Genomic DNA, 19,408 nt, shown 5'->3' on the forward strand with positions numbered 1-19,408 from the left:
AAGTTGAGTGATATACCTCGACAACTACATGCCAAAAGGTGCACTGTATTCAGTAATGGGTCTAATGAGATATGAGTTAAGGGGAGTTAAAACTTCTTTAGATCAAGTGGAGATGGTTTTAGAAATTAGATGAGCCAGACAGAAGGCTTCTGAATTACTGCAGAGAGATGATGATCAGTTGATAAATTAATAACAAATTATCAGTAAGGGTGCCTGGGTTGCTTGCAACATTGTCTAATTGGAGAGGTATGGCACCTATATGGTATGTGGAATTGTTTTGCTTATCAAAATGAACTATGCTACATTTTTTCACATTTAATTTGATACTATTGTCTTTGCACTGATTGTTAACATGGTCTAACCTATGTTGGAGCAACTGTGAGTTGTGGAAGATTGAATAACAAAACCCAGTTTACAGTTGTCTGCAAACAAGTTAGCCATAGGCCAGGAGTGTTGGCCTTAAGGTCTAAGAAATAGATGCAAAATAAGAGAAGGCCCTACACTGAGCCTCGTGGTCCGTCACTGGTAACTTCTGTTTTAATAAGTGACACCTGCAACTCTAACCACATGGGTTCTATCAGACAACCAGTTAGCTATCCTACACACAACAGAAGGACTGATATTCAGATTTACAAGTCTGTCAGTAATGCCTTCATAGGTTCATAGATTAGTACTAGGCTAACTGCTCTTGTGGGCCATTTTAAGCCTAGCCAATTATCCCATGTGAGAATCAAACCCTGTACCTTGGGTCTATAAGGTAAATACCATAACCATTATGCCGACCTTCCATGGGGAATAGTGTTAAAGGTCTTAGCCAGGTTCAGATATGCCATGTGTACAGCATAGCCACTGTCCACTGCCTTGATTGCTTTATCAAAGAAATGAATGAGGTTAAGAGGCAGGACCTTCTTTTGATAAAATTAAATTGATGATGGCCCAGGGTTAAGAGATTTTCAATGTCCAGATTACTGAGGTCTGAGATAATATGCTCCATAAATTTACATAAGAGGCTAGTGGGACTAATAGATCTATAATCAGGTGGATAGACTTAGATTAAAGAGGTTAAGTAGGGGTTCAGATAGGCCATGTTTGGCAATGGTAATCGTGCAACAGGTCCATAGATGAGGTGATCTTAGCTTTTGAGGAAGCCGAGAGGACTTGCTGCATCATAAACTGGATTATCAGGGTAACAGTTTCATGGGCCATCATGAGATGCCTACACTGTTGCCCTGTCTTGGTTATTCCTGTGGTTGAAGTCAACACATCAGCCAAGTCACACCAAGCGTCAGCCTTGTGGAATGGACTAGTAAAGGGGCCCAACATCTACTCCCTAGAATAGCTGTGGGGGAAATAGAGCTTTATATTTCTCTCTTTTATGCATCATGCAGATGTCTTTCATCAGCCATTTCCATATGAATATCTTCAGACCCATTTACAAGGAGTAAAATAGTAGCTGTGAATTATACATACAGCATGACCTCAGAACACCAGGTTGTGCAGGTTGCAGTTGCACAGAAGAGCAACATGCATACTTGCACAGGTCCACTGGACATGTTCGCAGCCAGTGGATGACAGTGGAAAATCCAAGTACCAAGCTGCATTATATGCTGGAGATGTGTGGCAGCAAAGTAAAGCAATTCATAGACACTCATCACACATAGCTTCATCTGCATACATGCTGAACAAACATGTATAAAGCTTCATAGTTAAAAAATGCATCACCATTTTGGATATTAGTCTAAACAGACTTAGAATGCGATTTTTAGAAAAGAAGACAGCAGAGCTTTGAAGACTTGATGCACTTTTAGTACTTATAGACAGTTCTCAGGAGATACACACTGCTCTACAAGTGTGGTACATGCTCCAACTCTGTGGCACAGAGGGGTGAAGCCCAGACTACAACCCTGGCAACTGGGGATTAATACGCAGACACAGCACTGGAGAAACCATGTGAGAAAAGAGCCCGTTTGCCTCTCTCAGGGTAAGAGAAAGATACGCATGTGCCCAGGATACATGCATGAAGTCTGATTTCCCTAGTGGAGAACAACAGGGAAATATGGATGGATGGATGGATGGATGGATGGATGGATGGATGGATGGATGGGACAACCTGCTAATATCAACTCTTTTCAAAAGTGAGGGTCATTTCAGCACTGATCACTGATGACTGCCTTAATGATGGCCTCCCATCAATCAATTCTTGCCCTTAGTGAGGAGGGAACAAATGCCCCAGATGGCCAAGAGAGGACTAATAATAGGCAGGCATCAGTGGAGCAAAGTTCATAGGTTCTTACTAAGCTTAGGGCAAAGAGACCACTGAGGGGCTCAGTCACATTACATAATACTGGTGGGAGACAACAATGTCCCCATTAAGAAGATTTTCTCTACATATCTTTGTTGAAAATTCACAATTCCCACATCAGGTCATTCAGACTGGTTTCAAAAGTTGCTAGTGAAATACTTTGCTTGCTAGATAAGGGCAGCCTATTCTAGACATAGGGGATCCTTTGGATTAGGTATCTTATCATACCATCTGGTATTGTTGTTGCTGTAGTATAGGCTTAGTCCTCTAGAGTGTGTGCTTCCTTTACCACTAGTTCTGTTTAGATGAAGCAGTTCAAAGAGTGCTAGGTCATTTGTAAGATAAAAGGCTAAGAACAGATCATGCCTCAGGAATCAGTATGATACTGAGTAGAGGGACAGATCCCTTGGCCTACCACAGTGGCTAAGGGTGGACCTGAGAACTTTTTGGTGAGGAAATTTTGAGGTATCTTGAATTGGTTTAGATGCTTAATAAGCTATGTGCTGAAGATTGTATTATTTTTAGCAATGCAAAGTGGCTAAAAAAGTGTATAATAAGTGTTTTTTGTTTAACAACATAAGGCTATGAACACTTGCACTGGTATTCTATTTACATAAGCCTAGCAACAAAATGTGCATTTGCATGTGTTATGTCAACATATAGTTTCACAGCTTCATAGTTATACTATGTTGATGACCATGAGAGCCTTTATAAGCCCAGACGTACAATCCAACCTAATTCTGTCCCTATGTATCATGGGCATTTATTAGAAAGTGTACATTAGTTAGGAAGTTTCTAGAGGTTATGGGGAATTACGTTATATATTGTACTATCCACAAGGTAGCCCATGGTACAGGGAAAACCCATCTCTGTATATGTCAGCCACAGTGTATAGTGATGGTATGCTCCACCAAAGTTTCTGTAGTTGCTTACAGTGTTCTCTACAGCACTGTTATACCTCTACTATATATATTATCACTGCAGTACTGTATAGCTGTGTTACCTGTATGTTTCTACATGACCCCAACAGTGGCAAATGGGATGACTGCCCTCACATATACTTATCTATATATTCTAATAGCAAAGGATGGTCTCTGCAGGAAGTCTTGCTACTGTGTGACAGGTACACCAGCTGTATGTGCTTCTACTTGCTCCTCTTACTGTAGTCTGACATATCTTCATATCTGGCTAGTCTCATATAGTTGATACTCTTGTGTTTTAACCTGTCATTCTACCAGTAAACAGCATATAGTGTCTCTTAGGTTCAAGGGTGCCTGCAGGTCTGCAGTTCACCATGGATAGCAGATGCTGGACAATTTTAGCTCTGATGAAAATTACATCCTACTGCAGGCATTAAGGAGCTATGGGTGGTACCTGATAGGGAGAGATGGCACTGACCAGACCTTATGATACCAGGTGAGGTAGACAGTAGTCCATGACAATAGCACTGTTGATGGGAGAAATAGCATATTTCAGCAAACGTTTGTCACTGGCTTTCTATACCATACTAAGGTAAACAAATGTTCAGTACTGGCTGACATGATGGCCATTGGAAGGAGGGTGTCACCTGGCAACAGTAGCAGATGCAGGCTAACAAAGACAGATCATTGCCTTGCAGGGAGACAAGGATATGCAGATCATCCCTGAGGGCATAGAAATTGTCATCAGATTGGGATAACTCCCATACATCTCAGTAAATGATGCACCAGGTTAGTAATGGTTATACCAGATTATTGAACAGTCCCACTGCAGACATGGACAATAGGCTGGCAGTACCATAGACTGGCCATATTTTATCACAGAAACTTTGGGCATCCAGGCTTATCAGGACAGCAAGGGTTATGTTGGGATTGCAAGGTCACTCTTACCACTACATGCCATAGAGCCACAGTGGTATCATAGGTACTCATTCTCATTCTGGTGTGTCTACTATTGTGTAATGCTGGGCTGAAATTGATGCTGAGATATAAATATCTGAGGCACAGTCAGATATTTACAGTGAGCTGCCTGTCGGGCGCTAGGATCCGCCACATAACACAAGCACTCAGGTCACTCCAAGGCAAGTACAAATATGACTCAGTCATTGTCCATGCTGGTGTGAATGACCTGAGACGTACCTCCCTGGACTACATGAAAAGAGACATAGAGGAGCTCTCTGAGCATGTAGCCTAGGCTGGTATGACCCTGACCTTGAGTAGCATCTTACCCTCACCAAGAATGATGCCACAATATGAAGACAAGATGATCAATTTCAACAATTGGCTTAAGTTTTGGTGTCATTCAAAGGGGATCCAATGCCTGTCAGCCTGGGATGACATGCTCGACAAGCCACGATGCTTTACTAGGGACGGCTTGCACCTGTCACACCTGGGCTTTCGGATATTGGCAAAGGCTCTTGCTACCCCCATAGTGCCTTTTTTAGGCAAGGCTCAAAAGACAAACCTACCTCCATAGGTATCACAAGGGATAAGAAACTAAGAGTAATGCCACTCAACGCCAGAAGTCTAAACCTCAAGATGCACGAACTCAAAGCTCTCCTTAGCATGGAGAACATCGATATCTGTGCAGTAACAGAAACCTGGTTCAAGGGTCCCGAGAGCATCCCAGCACTACCAGGTTATACCTCATAATGCTTTTTGGCCCCAAAACTTGGACCGAACCACAAAAGGAGGGGGAGTATCAATATTCGTCAAAGATACCCACACCTCCAGGTTGGTGGCACAGCACGAAGCATCAGAGACTATCCCTGTGCAACTAACAGTGGGTAAAACTGCCTTCCAGTTTATAGCCTGTTACAGACCACCCTCCCAAACCCAGGAACCCCACTCGGCTTTCCTGAGAACACTGGAAAATATGAAGGTCTCTCCAAACACCATTATATTGGGCGGCTTCAACTACCCAAACATAGACTGGGAGCATTACTCTAGCTCCAACACCCTAGCCCAAAGGTTTCTAGAATTTATAAACTCAAATGCTATGGAACAACTTATTACCACTCCCACAAGAGGGGAAAACATACTGGACCTAATCATCACCAACATGGGGACTCTATGCTCCAGACTAGAAATGTATCCCTCATTGGTAAGATCAGACCATAAACTAATCTCACTGGATATTCACATCCCGACTCCACCCCCTGCCCTGAAAACCACAGTGAAAAACTTCTCTAATGCAAATTTCACACTCCTCAAAACCGAGGTGGAATCCTTCAAAGCCCCCAGGCCTGTGGAAAATATGGCCCAGACAGCAGAATCCTTTATAAACGCATTCTATGAACACCTCCAGGAATGCATGGATCATGCAATCCCAAATAAAACCAAGTCCCAATCCTCCAAAGGCAGACGTCCTGTCTGGTGGACCCCAGCCATAAACAAACTATACAACAGAAGGAGGAAGCTACTACATGATAGAGCAAAATCCCAAAAAGGGAAGGCATCTCTGATCAGTATTAGCAAAAAACTACGGGCACTCATAAAATCGTCTAAGGCCAGCTTCCAGAGAAAAATTGCACAGGACACTAAGGATAATCACAAGGCTTGCTTTAGTTATGTTAGGAACCTGGGTGGGAATTCCCAGATATGCTCAGAATTAGTCCAAAATGACAAAAAATACACTGAACCCACAGACATTGCCAACATCCTAGCTGACAGGTTCAGCGCAAACTTCTCCCCCCCCTCCCCACCAAAAGGGCAAATATCTATCCCAGCAGAGTGCTGCCCCCCTGACATCTCAGATGCTCAGGTAAGAGCTGCCCTCTCCAAAGCAAAAACACAGCATCAATGGGACCAGACGGTGTCCCGGGCTGCGCCCTACATGAACTCCAAGAAGAGCTAAACCCAAACATAAAACTACTGTTCAATCTCAGCCTTACTACAGGATATGTTCCCAAAGAGTGGCGACAGCAACAGTGGTCCCTCTCCACAAAGGTGGTGCCTCAACGGATCCTGGAAACTATCGCCCCATAAGCCTGACTAGCTTGGTCTGCAAAGCTATGGAAAGGATCATCATGGACCTCATAAATAAAGATATTGGGGACCTACAGACACTGGATCCTACCCAGTTTGGCTTTGTTAAGGGCAGATCCTGCCTCTTAAACCTGGTTGATTTCTTTGAAACAGTCACTAAGGCCATTGACGAGGGGAAGGTGGTCCACACAACCTACCTGGACCTCGCAAAAGCCTTCGATACAATACCCCACTTGGGCATTATAGATAAGCTCACCAGTTTAAATATAAACCCCTATGTCACTAGATGGGTTGCAAACTGGCTCAAGGACAGAACCAACATGGTTAGAATTCCTGGAGCCATGTCAGACTCCAAACCAGTTACAAGTGGCGTCCCACAAGGCTCAGTCCTGGGACCTCTCTTGGTTCGGTATATATTTCACGGAGGTACAGGCCAACACGGAAGGACTGTGGCTGACCAAGTTTGCAGATGACTGCAAACTGGGCGCCATAATCGACACTCCAGCCGACACAAGCATCCTCCAAAAGGGCCTCATAGAAACAGACAACTGGTGTCAGAGCCATGGCCTCAAGCTAAATGCCAAAAAGTGTATAGTCATCCCCTTTGGCAAAAACAAAGTGTCCACAAATTACCACATAGGTGGTAATCCATTAAGTACAGAAGCAGTAATTAGGGACCTGGGGACCCAAGTTGATAACAATCTCTCATTTGACAACCACATGGCCAAAGTGGTTAGAAAAACATTTTATATATCCCACCTAATCATGAAGGGATTCACATCTAGATCAGGGGAGGTCATCGTACCTCTTTACTCATCCCTCATCAGGCCCATAATTGAGTACAATGCCCCTTTTGGGATGTACCTTACCAGACACCTGCAGCAACTGGAAAGACCCCAAAAGTACCTCACCAAGAGGATCAAAGGGCTCAAACAGATGCCATATGCTGCCCAGTTAAAGAAACTCCAGTTCTACTCAGTGGCATACTGCCTGCTCAGAGGCGATCTGTGCCTGACGTATAAAGCCATGTCCAACCCGGAATTAATGGACATGCTGCACCTCAGAAAATCCAAATCCCATCAAGCTACGCGCTCGAGAGACTTGAACCTCAGCACTGAAATAAATAGGACATGCTGGAGGGACAGATTCATAACCCAGAGGCTCCCTTCACTCTGGAATAAAATCCCAGTCCAGGTTAGGCAGAGTCCCTCATTGACTCTCTTCAAGAGGAATCTTGATGAGTGGATGGGAGATCGTAGGTTTACCCCGGGTATCACTTCTGTGTCACTGATAGACAGAGGCAGAGTATACTAACCTCGAAAAAGGGCATAGCAAAATTATTTTAAAATGGGTGGCGAAAGCCAAACACACTCTGGCTAGGCTTATAAATGCCCTAGGGTAGATAGCCTAGTATGAACCTATGAAGCTGTAGCACAGTTCCATCTCTGGTGGACATCCAGACGTAGAACAGGGTGAAAATGTGGTCTAGTCCACAGATGAACCTAAGGACGTACAGTATGAGCATTCAAGCCCCCCCGCATCCCCACCCGGTTGTCTCCTAAAGCTACAAATCACCGGTGATTCTTCCTGTGGGGCAACAGATGAGTAAAATACATCTGGGGTGGGCATATCCACCATAGTGCAGCTTTGCATGCGTATCCAGTTCCATTATGTTTATGTATATTACATGTGGCCCTGATATATACGATCGTTGCACCGCACAATAGAGAGATCAGTATTAACTTCGGCGCACGCATGAATATTTAGTAATTTAATTGTGCCGTGACTGCTGTCAGGAAACTGGATAGGGAGAGGCGTAGGTTTGGGCGTGACTTGCTACTACGCGACCCGCGAAGTACTTCACAAACACAAAGCCAAAAATACAGGCATCACGTGATGCGTGACCCTTTCCTCACGTGGGTGCTTGTTACTGTCGTGTTCGTAATGGGATGTGGTATGAAGTTCTGGTTTGGATTTGGTTATAATGGGTTTGCACAAATACAGCATACTGGTGGCAAAGAATCGCCCATTAAGAATTTTGTTTCTAGAAAGAAAATTCTAATACCCGAATCAATACATAGAGATGACAACGTTGTCTGGAAGGAATTTGGCTCTATCAGAAAGCCAGTACCATCCTGGAGTGATACTGTCTTTCTTACAGGTTGGGAGAACACGTATTAAAATGTGCCCAAAAGTCACATTTTCTTGCTACGGTTTCGCAGCCCGTTTTAGAATAAATATTAAACGAGTTACACCACACATTAGAGAAATACAGTATGATATAGTTGCTTAATTAGAACTAAACTTTGCAAACGTGATAATGTTTCATACGAGTTGCCGTCTCTTCACCACCTCTCCAGGTTGACCAAGACACTGTGTTGTAGTACACGAGTTGTGATACGGCCATTTGAAAGTATATGTGCAAGTGAAATTAAAATATGCCTGACTTAATTTTAATATGAAATGATCAGTAAAGGCTAAACGTTTGCAAAAGTGAGTCTTAATTCTGAAATAAACACAAACATTATAATTTACTTGGTGTAAATTACTAAATGTATTGCAGAATTTTGTTTCAGAACATTTCTGAATTACTGGACTTTCGTTATCCGAAGAGGTTTGTCTCTGACCTCCCATCCTGGTACGGTTGATTGCTCTAGTATACTTTAGGCCCCCTTACAAAGAGGGAAGGAACTCGCCCGGCAATGGATTATGCAGGGTGTTGCGCACTGGTTTAGGGCTATGAATAGTATGGAATAGTTGGTGCTGACATGACACCATTGTTAGAGGCAAGGACTAAATGGACTTAATTGTTGGAAGGTTGAAAGTGCCAGTTATCCTGAAAACTTACAGGACACATAAGAAGTGTCCGTCTTATAGCATCTGTAAAAGTGGTAAACTTAATGCACTGTTCAGCTATATTATGTTTATATACATAATATAATCGAATATATTTTGTCAAGTTGCTTCACTGCGTTTTTAAGCACATCAAAGGTGTAGCTTAATCAGAGATGTACAGAAGGTATTTGAAGACAATGAAATAATTATATAGAGAATCATATTTTGTTATTAAGTGCCTAAGATTTTGTATAGGAGAATTTTATGTGTGGTTCACTTGCAAATAATTTGTTGAGGACCTTTTAATTACAGTACAAAACAATTTTTAATGTGCATTATGGTTGTATAGTTGTCATTTAAACACAGTCTTTTAATATTCCTTAGTGTTTTGGGGGCAACAGATAGTTTCCCTTAAGAGAACACAGGGAACACACTCAGTCTTGGGTCTGGGTGTCCTTCTCTCTCCCCGGCCCCCAATAAGACTCCCCCCGCTGACACATCTGTAGAGTTGAGTCCTTAGCCAAATGTTTCAAGCCAAGTCTTCCATCACCCTTTCTGTGAAACCAGTGCTCTGTGTCCCTGCTCCAAGTAGCTGACACACACACACATGCACCTGGAAAAGGCTGGCACAAATTTACCATTTATGCCCCCTTCTGCCCAGACTATAAGGTAGGCACTGCCACCATAAAACTCCTAAGGCAGCTACTCTAAGGCTCTTACAAGGGTACCCAATTATACTGAGTAAAATTAATACTAATACAAATGGTAGTGTTTAACCCGTGCAACAAGGCTTTCAGGAGCGTCCACAATGTCACCAAATAATAAGTACTCTCAAAGGTTAAAATATTCTTTAAAAGACCAGCGACAATGAAAAGTTTAAATATATTTAATAATAAAAGAATATGAAACTACTAAATATCTATTTATAATAAACACCAGAGTTTCAGTCACAGGAAATATTAAAAATGACACCAATGGAAAGATTCCCACAGATATAGAAAACAATATTTAACTACTCTCACTATATTTTCCTGACTGATATAAAGAATTACTCTTCCCTGATTACTTACTAAAGCAAGGCAAGATGAAGTGGGGTGAGTGCTCTTCCTTCTTTGTCAGGTTTCAAAAACATACTGCTCGGAGACTTCTGTCTCATCTAGCATTAAAACAACATTTCAGTGCTGGATTATAGAATGACATCACATACATCTGGCCATCTGGCTGTACTTCCCACATTACCTCGTTTGCTAGAAACTGAACCAGAATTTAGTGCATATGTGTTACCCTACGCACAGAGGTTTTCTGGAAGCTATAAAACCATTTCAAAACTTCCACCCTTCCAGGGCAGCAATTAGTTCACTATTAAGGACAATACAACAGGATTCCTAGTCCTTGTTTTCACAGATGATGTGGTCTGGCTGCGTTCAGAACTGTTGAGATATAATCTTTATGGCCTAAACAGGTAATTTAATTTTAGACTATTTTTCAAAATTAGCTGGACTGAGATCAACCTCTTCTCTTCTAGGAGTCCTTTGTTACAATATATTAATTTCAACAGTTACAATACAGTCTGACAGTCTAAACCTTGTCATCACAATAAACAAAACATGCTGGAGGGATAGGTTCCTGACCCAGAGACTCCCCAGACTCTGGAATAGATTGCCCATACATGTCAAGCAGAGTGCCTCTTTGGACCTCTTCAAGAGGAACCTTGACGATTGGATGGGCGAAAGGAAATTCACCCCAGGGATCACGTCAGTCGCCCTGCTAGACAGGGGTCCAGGAAAGTAAATAATGTGGGAAGAAATAGCCAGGGAATTGTTATGGCTAGGCTTGTATAGGCCCTAGGGCTGATAGCCTAGTACCAACCTATGAACATACAGGTGCATTTCTTTTCTATCCAGCAGGACCCACTGTTGGTTATTTTTTAAAACCAACAGCTTTACAAATACATTTTCAACACAAGCATCTGTACAAATCAGTTTGATATACAAATGACGTAATTAATTACAAAACTCCAGCTAGCTATGCTGGCATATGTTACACTGCCCTACTTTTCCTGGTAATAGCTGGCAATACCTCACATCATCACAGTGGCTTTTTATCCATTTTTGTTTTGAATGGTTTAGGGCACATGCTAACAGACTAATTGCTAATATAAAAAATAGTTGAACTATATCAATGTCTACTATCCATGTAAGTCCAGACTTAGAGTCATGATCTTTAAAACTGTGAAAATGCACACTGCATTGTAAAGAATTGGGAGTATAGAGCTCAAGCTCTTCACTCTGGAATCACAGACAAAGCTGAAAATAATTGGGAATAGAGACTTGCTTCACTGCAACCTTTAAACACTGGTAGTTGATTGAATAAGAGGATTTGTATTAACATACATTTTTTTTCTGAGTGGTGTATATTATATGTAGCATTATTTTTTTACCATTGTTTTCAGTGTTTTGTCCTTGTATCTCCACTTCTGTCAGGACAGAATTTACATTTTTGAAGTAAAATTCGAGATTCCATGAAAATTAGAGACATCTGACAGTTGTGTGTGGGACATACCTCTCAACAGGAACAAAGGCAAAAAAAATGGGCTGACCAAGGCTACCTCATTACACTTCCAGAACATGTCCCAGTTACCTCTTTCTTCCCTATCACGCCTCCAAAGTTTGCTATCTACTTGAGGAAAAATACTTAGAAGTCTGCTTGGGGTGTAAAAATACTTATGCAAACACTTCCAAGCAAAACTCCTAAAGCTTTTGGATTTTGGACACGGTCACACAGTTAAGCCGTACAAACTGAAGGTTAGTAGTACACGTGTATGCATAGTTAGAACTCCCTGCAGTCATTTTGTGCAGTTCAGGTACATGATAGTATACTTTTATTCTGACAATATTTTGTTTATATTGGTGAAGCTTATTTATCTGATGCAGTTATTTTAATTTAGTAGATTTATGTACATAGATTTGTTACCATTTGTTGAAGTTGGTTTGGGGTTCAGCCATGGAATTAGGTTGGAGGTCTTGGTTCAGCTTGCTCTTAAGGAATACTTTGAGGATGCTTAATTTAGTCTAAAAAAGTGCATTTAAATAGTTTGTAGTTCTAAGCTAGGTTAATGACCACAAGGGCCTTAATAAGCCAAGGCATGCAAGCCAACCCAATTGTGTCCGTATGTATCATGGGAGTTTGTTAGGAAAGAGTATGTTAAGAAGTTTCTAGAGGTTGCGTTTGGGGGGTATGTTAGTTTGGGCATTACTGTCTTCCTCTGTCTAACATGGGGACAGAGCTGGGATGAATTTTAATTTCCCATCCATTAATCAGGGGAACGCTTAGGGTTAGTGATGGACTGTGTTTCACTTGGATGAGGAGCCTGTTCCACAGCATGGGGATCCTCTGAGACGCACATCTGTCTCACCAACATGTTTTGGGTCACAACTAAAATTAAAATCCTTGGACCTAGTGGTTCTGATGTTTGTTTTATGGATGTGCAAAAGGTCCATGAGAGCTGAATCCAAGGATGTCTTGTATACCATAGAGCACCTGTTAGTAACCTGTAGGAGGAAGAGTATATAGAGAGAGGGCTTTAAAGCGATCCTTATAGGGCAGTGTGTTTATATCCTTGATTTTGTTGGTAAGGAGCCATTGTGGGCGTTCCAACTGTTGAGTATGTTTGGTCAGGTACATGTCAAACCAGGCATTATGCTCAATGATGAGTCTGATAAGGGCCGAATAAAGTGACAGTCCTTTCTTTGAACCTGGATACCATGCTGTTACTTATAAGTTGGGTGACATAGAATTATTTTTTTACTACCTTGGCCACATGTTGGTCAAAGGCCAGATTACTGTCTACACATGTTCCCAGATAAAAAAATACAAAAAAGTGCTTGGGCTCGCTGGTAGTGATCGAAAGAGTTTATTAACACAAAATCCACTGAAGTAACTTGCTCAAGATGTAGAGCTATACAATTATAACATGAACGCTCTTCTAAATTCACCAAATGCTGCGTTTTCGTCAGTATGACTTCATCAGACACTCTAACTTCTTAATACACATATTTAAATACTAATCAATTTAATTAAATGCATTTCACTGGTTCTACAAACCGTATCAATTAATTCAAACACACCAATCATTTCCTTACATTCATTAATATTAATTTCACTCATTAAACAAACTTTATTCCTCTGAATAAAAACTCTTTGAGTATTAAAATATATGTTAAAAAATGCAACTTTAAATAGTAATATAAATACTGTTAAAAAACTTTTTATAAATATAAATACACATTTTGATTAAATATAAACATTGCATATTTAAAATCCTCAGATTATTATTTTCATAGATATTGTGTGAGAAAATATAAAATATAAAACTAATTTCATATAGGTATACTGCCACCTAGTGCCCAAATTCCTGAACTACTCTATAATTTATTAGCCCTTAGTTTAAGTAATGGAGTTATGGTAAGAGTGTGTCTGATGAAGTCATACTGACGAAAACGCAGCATTTGGTGAATTTAGAAGAGCGTTCATGTTATAATTGTATAGCTCTACATCTTGAGCAAGTTACTTCAGTGGATTTTGTGTTAATAAACTCTTTCGATCACTACCAGCGAGCCCAAGCACTTTTTTGTATTTTTTGGTTGTTTAGTAAGTGCTGGTATCTGTTGTTTGCTACATGTTCCCAGATCCCTGACTACTGGGTCAACTCTTAATGGTGTCTTTTTGATGGAGTAATTAGCCTGGGTGTCAGTTTTCCCAAAAGGCACTATAATGTATTTCTTGGCATTGAGTTTTAGTCCCTGACTTTGGCACCAGTCATTTGTCTGTGTGTTAGATCCTATTGTAAGATGTTTGCATCATGGGGGGGTTCTGTGTTGACTCCCAGGTTGCAGCCAATTGTGAACTTGGTCAGCCAAAGGCCCTTGACATTACCCTTAACCTCCAAGAAGTAGATGCCAAATAGGAGCTGCCCCAGCACAGATCTCTGGGGTACCCTGCTGATGATCGGTCTCTTAGTGGAGGTGGTATCACCAATCCTGATTTACTGGGTTCTGTAAGACAGTTGGTAATCTGTTGAGTTATGTAGGGGTTTATGCCCAGTTTGGTGAATTTGTCACGTATACCTGAAAGGGGGTATTGTACTGAATACCTTAGTCAGGTCTAGCTAGGCGGTATGCATAGTTTTTCCTTCATCCATTACCTTGGTGACTTTCTCAAAGAAGTCCACCAGTTTAATAGGCATGAGCTTCCCTTAACAAAGCCACACTGTGATGGATCTAGTATCTGAAGGTAACCTATGTCATAGTTGATCATTTCCATAATAATTCATTCCATGGCTTTGCATATTAGACTAGTCAGACTAATAGATCTTTATTTTCTGGGATTGATTTATGGTCCAACCTTGTGAAGTGGGATAACCATTGCAGTCCTCCATTCTCATGGTACAAAGCCTATTTTGAGGCTATAGTTGAAAAGTGACTTGAGTGGTCCTGATGGGTCATGTTTCAAGCTATTTAGGAGGCATCCCGGTTATCACAACCATGATCCGCTCCCTGCTAATAGTTGGGGGGTATACTAGTAGATATTTCATGGATTGAGGCAGGAGGGAGTGAAGGGTGAAGTTTGAGATGAATTTGTCAGCCAGCAAATTTGTTTTGCTCATCGAATGTGGCACTATTGACCCCAAGTTCAGCTTACTGATGTGTGCAGCCTTTGAAGTTCTGGACATAACTGTAAAATCATTTTGGTTGTCTTTAGCCTGTGAGGCTGTCTTGACATTGTAATTGGCCTTATTGGACTTAAATTAGTCCTCTTGGTTTCCATGTTTAGTTTATTTAGAAAGAGCTCCTACCATTATAGGAAGTGCTGTTACTGATTTTAAACATGACTTTTTTTCCTTTTGTTATATACCACATTAAGGTTAGGATTTCACTAGTGTGTGGTTTGTTTTTAGAGTTACTTCTAGTAGGTCCAGCAGCCTCTATACAGCCATATAAAAAGTTGTACAGGATCTCTGAACAATTCCACATAGGTTGATGTGAACTTGGGGTTGGGAGAGGCATTGAATTTTGATAAACTGCCACTTAATAGGATATAGTTTGTTTTGGAATTCTTTCTAGCAGTTGTATGGTTTGCTGGGGTTACCAAGTTGATTTTTATTTCAGAGGATAAAAATATCAAGAGTCTGTAAGCCCAAGTAATCCAGTAATCCACAAGGAGACAGCTTTATGGTCTGACATTACCAGTAAGGATGTTATACTGAGGGAACTGTGCAGCTCTCTTCCATATTTGTGAATACCAGGTCCAGTATGTTTGAACCCCTGGTTGTACACACTGTCTGGTTAAGAATGTTTTTGTTAAAGTCCAGAAATCATTGTACTTGTGAGTATGAGGCAGTGTATGTTTTCCAGTCTATAGAAGAGTAGTGAAATTCTCCCATGAATCGGGTATTTGATTTAATGGTGTGTGTCTCCAGTTTGTCTGGGTATGAGCTAAGGGATACTAGGGGCATAGAGGGTGACATATACTATAGCTTGCTAGGATATTGTATGGGACTTTTTCTATGGTGATCTGCACATGGGTAAATTCCAGGGTATCTTTCTGTTTAACGAATGTACAGTTATGTTTGTTACTAATATAGTTTGAAACTCCTCCACCTTTTGTCCCTGTCTGTGCAGCTGATGGTCTACATATGTGGAAGCACTGAAGCCTTGTAAAGCTGGAGTACTTTCTACAGATTTATACCATGTCTTGGTAACTGTGCAGATGTCATATTCTCTAGAGTAAGGAGAGCTTGTAGGGTGTGGAGATTTTCTCCTAACATTGAGCGGTAATGCCTTTAGGTTTGTTTGTATTTAATTTGCTATGTCAGTAGGTTTGTCAGTTTGGAATTACATAAAAAAAGCTGTTGGGAGGGGGGTGGACAAAGTTTTATCCAATATTCGGAAGCCTAATAGAGGCAAGTGCAGACCATCCTTTGGAAAGCAACGTAGACTGTTAACCATTTCCTCCCATGCTAACACATATTGAATTCCCCTGGAAAAACACCAGAAACTAGGCCAGTTATTGACATTGGTCATCTTTGTTCATATTGTGGCATCATCCTTAGTGAAGGTAGAATAATGCTTAATGCAAGGCACATACCAGCCTGGGACACACATTTCGAATGATCAACAGCGTCTGTCTTCATATGTCCAGGGAAATACATCTCAGGTCATTAACTCTCACATGGGCTATGATAGAATCATACTGGTACTGTGGTGTGGCGACTTGAGTACGTACTTAACTTGGTGGTTCCTGGCTCCAAATAAGCAACTAGCTGTTATCTTCTTGTTTAGTCTGGTAAGTGAGGCATTCTTGTATTGTACAATGGAGTATTCTATGTCGAGTCCTGTGTAATGTGTTTGCTTGCCTTATGAGCTTTGCTCTTGGGGGCTGCACTGGGTGTAGGAGTATGTGTAGTGTTGCTTTTGATGAGTGCTTTAGAGATTGCTGAGGATCAGTGTTGCCATTTATAGGCTAGGGAGGTCTTTCAAATTTGGGAAGATTGCTTTTTAGTCCCTCAAAATAGGTGTGTTGGGGTGTGTGTGTGTGTGTGGACATTGTGTGATGGATGTAACGTGCTTGTTCTTGACAACCTTGTTTGTATGCAAGATTTTTGCCTCCCATGAAATTGAGTATGTGCATCTCTCACATACTATGTTTCTTTAAGAATTAAATGGTTGTGAACATGAGACAGTTGCTACATTGTCTCAGGATGCCCATGTCTACCAAGCTGGCTACAGAGACATTTAAAAGTTACATATCCATGTTTTCCGAACTTGTATTTGGGTGGGCTACTGTAGGTTGTGGACTGGGTTATACAGAGGTCTCCTTGGTTGGTCTCTGAGGTTTGGCACTACACTAGGTTATATTGTGCCAAGATTTTATACTAGTACTGTTTAATGTGCAGTGTACCTGCTCTAAGCTTGTCTCTGCACAATGGCTTTGTTTTAGCCACACAAAGTTACAGGTTTCAGTTCTAAGCAAAGTTTTATAGATAAAATTAACCTTCTGGACATTTGCGTCTGTACAAGGCACTGCTAACCTCTTGATGTAATAACATCAGGAAATATTGCTTAGGAGTGTAATGCTACAATAAAACAAACTACATTGACAAGGCAGTTTCATGTATTGGGGACCTTTAGAATGATTTAAAGGCAAAATCAACAATTTAAGCAAAAATAATGCAGTAGTACTCTAACCGAAGTGTAAAGCAATAAAGTAAATACTTTATCTGCCAATGATGATCAGATTAACTCAGGACCCCCCAGAGTGTAGCTAGGGTGCCAAGCAGATGGGAGCCCTGGGAAAATGAGCAGGAGACTATTTGTAGTAAGGGAGGTTTATTCAAGTGCAATACTGGTTTGTTGGGTGGGCACTTAGTCTTCTTCTTTCGGTTTTTCCCAGTTAGGGGTCACCACAGCAGATCACCTGTCCGCTCATGATTGGCAGTGGAGTTTTACAGTGTCAAGTTGCCAGCCCGATGCCCAACCTTCCACTGAAGGCACACACTCACACCTAGGGCCAATTTAAAGTGTCCAATCCACCTACAGCATGTCTTTGGGATATGGGAAGAAACCGGAGCACCCAGAGGAAACCCACGTGACCACAGGGAGGACATGCAGACTCCGCACAGAAGGCACCCCAGCTGAGGATCGAACCAGAGAACCTCTTGCTGTGAGGCGGCAATGCTAAACGCTGCACCACCGTGGCCGCCCTGTTGGGTGGAATCTTAGTATTATGGATATATGGAAAACAAAGAGTGGGAGAGTACTATTAATAGATTACACAACAGTCAATAGCAAAGAGGAGACTGAGAAACTGGAAGTCAGATTGCCTTAAGGGACAGAGCCAGAGATACAGCCTTTTAAAACAACAAGAAAAAGGATTAAGAAAAAAAATCAAACTGGAGTTTAAGTCCTGTGCTTAGCATTTCAGAAACTTTTAGCTTAATGTCTCGGTGGGGTGGGGCAGACAGACTTAAACCAGGAAAAATCAGCAGCAAGGTAAATGGAAAGGCACTGTAATGCAGCTAGGGTTGCCACCTTCCATTGTGTTGAAAACAGGACCAAGGCCACACCCCTAGCACCTCCAATGACACTGCCCATCTCCATTTATCTCACCACCTACTTTCCACCCATTTCATAACATCATCATCATGTCAGCTGAAGAGGAACACCTTCTTTTTTCATTTAAAAACCATAGTAAATCTGCAGATTTAACAAACTCCAATAGTCTGTTTCTTTGTTTTTTTAAACAGAATACTAGAGTTTGTACAATGCTTTCTGGACTGCTGGACTATCGGTTTGATTTCCGATTAGTTGGGGGGAAAACGGATAGGTGACAACTCTACGTGCAGCTTTAAGCAAATATATACAGCTATAAAAAGTAATTCAGCACAAATCCAAGAACAGAATTTACAGTACTGCCACTACTGCATTCCTACCACAGACTTAAACCCCCAGACCATGCAGAAATTTACCAGTAACACAGTAATAAATTACTTTCAAATCCGGTAGCAGATCAGTCCTGTCACAATTGTGAAAGAAGCTACAAGATTGTCCAGACTGGTTCATAGGTAGGTACTAGGCTATCTGCCCAAAGGCATTTATAAGCCTAGTCAGAATGTGTTGGCTTTTGCCACCCCCTTAGATTAGTTCCCTGTGCCTCTGTCCAGCAGAGCCACTGAAGTGATCCCCGGGGTAAACGTTGTTTCCCATCCACTCGTCAAGGTTTCTCTTGAAGAGTGTTAGCGAGGAGCTCTGCCTAATGTAGATAGGAATCTTGTTCCAAAGCATGGGAAGTCTCTGTGACAGGAATCTATCCCTCCAGCATGTCCTATTTATTGTTGTGGTGAGGTTTAGATCCCTAGAGCATGTGGCTTGAGGGGATAAGCTTTTCTTTTGATGGAGCATGTCGATCGGTTCTGGGTTGGACATGGCCTTGTATGTCAGGCCGAGATCAACTCTGAGTAGGTGTTATGCAACCGAGTACAGCTGGAGTTTCTTCATTTGATCTGCATAGGGCATCTGTTTTGAGGCCAGTGATCCTCTTGGTAAGGTACTTCTGTGGTCTTGCTGTTGCAGGTGTCTTGTAAGATACATCCCAAATAGGGCGTTGTACTCTATGATGGGTCTGATGAGCGATGAGTAGAGGGGCACAGTGACCACTTTTGATCTGGATGCGAACCCTTTTATGATAAGGTGTGCCACTTAGAAGGATTTTCTAACCACTTTGGCAATGTTATTATCAAAGGAGAGTT

At 41.5% G+C, this 19,408-nt stretch overlaps 1 protein-coding gene across 3 annotated transcripts in view; it reads left to right on the forward strand.

Annotated features, from left to right (window-relative positions):
* The first annotated feature begins 8,165 nt into the window (after positions 1-8,165).
* The window catches only part of RCCD1 (RCC1 domain containing 1), a 552,668-nt gene continuing 541,425 nt past the window's right edge, over positions 8,166-19,408 (forward strand). For 2 of the 3 annotated variants that reach the window (XM_044078273.1, XM_044078274.1), the window contains exon 1: positions 8,166-8,428. In XM_044078273.1, coding sequence (XP_043934208.1) covers positions 8,212-8,428 — 217 coding nt within the window. In that variant the 5' untranslated portion in view covers positions 8,166-8,211. The remainder of the gene's footprint in view (positions 8,429-19,408) is intronic. The other variant, XM_044078276.1, reaches the window with a different exon arrangement.

The sequence above is a fragment of the Protopterus annectens genome, chromosome 7.part0, assembly GCF_019279795.1.
Source record: "Protopterus annectens isolate FY-2018-M chromosome 7.part0, PAN1.0, whole genome shotgun sequence".
NCBI lineage: Eukaryota > Metazoa > Chordata > Ceratodontiformes > Protopteridae > Protopterus > Protopterus annectens.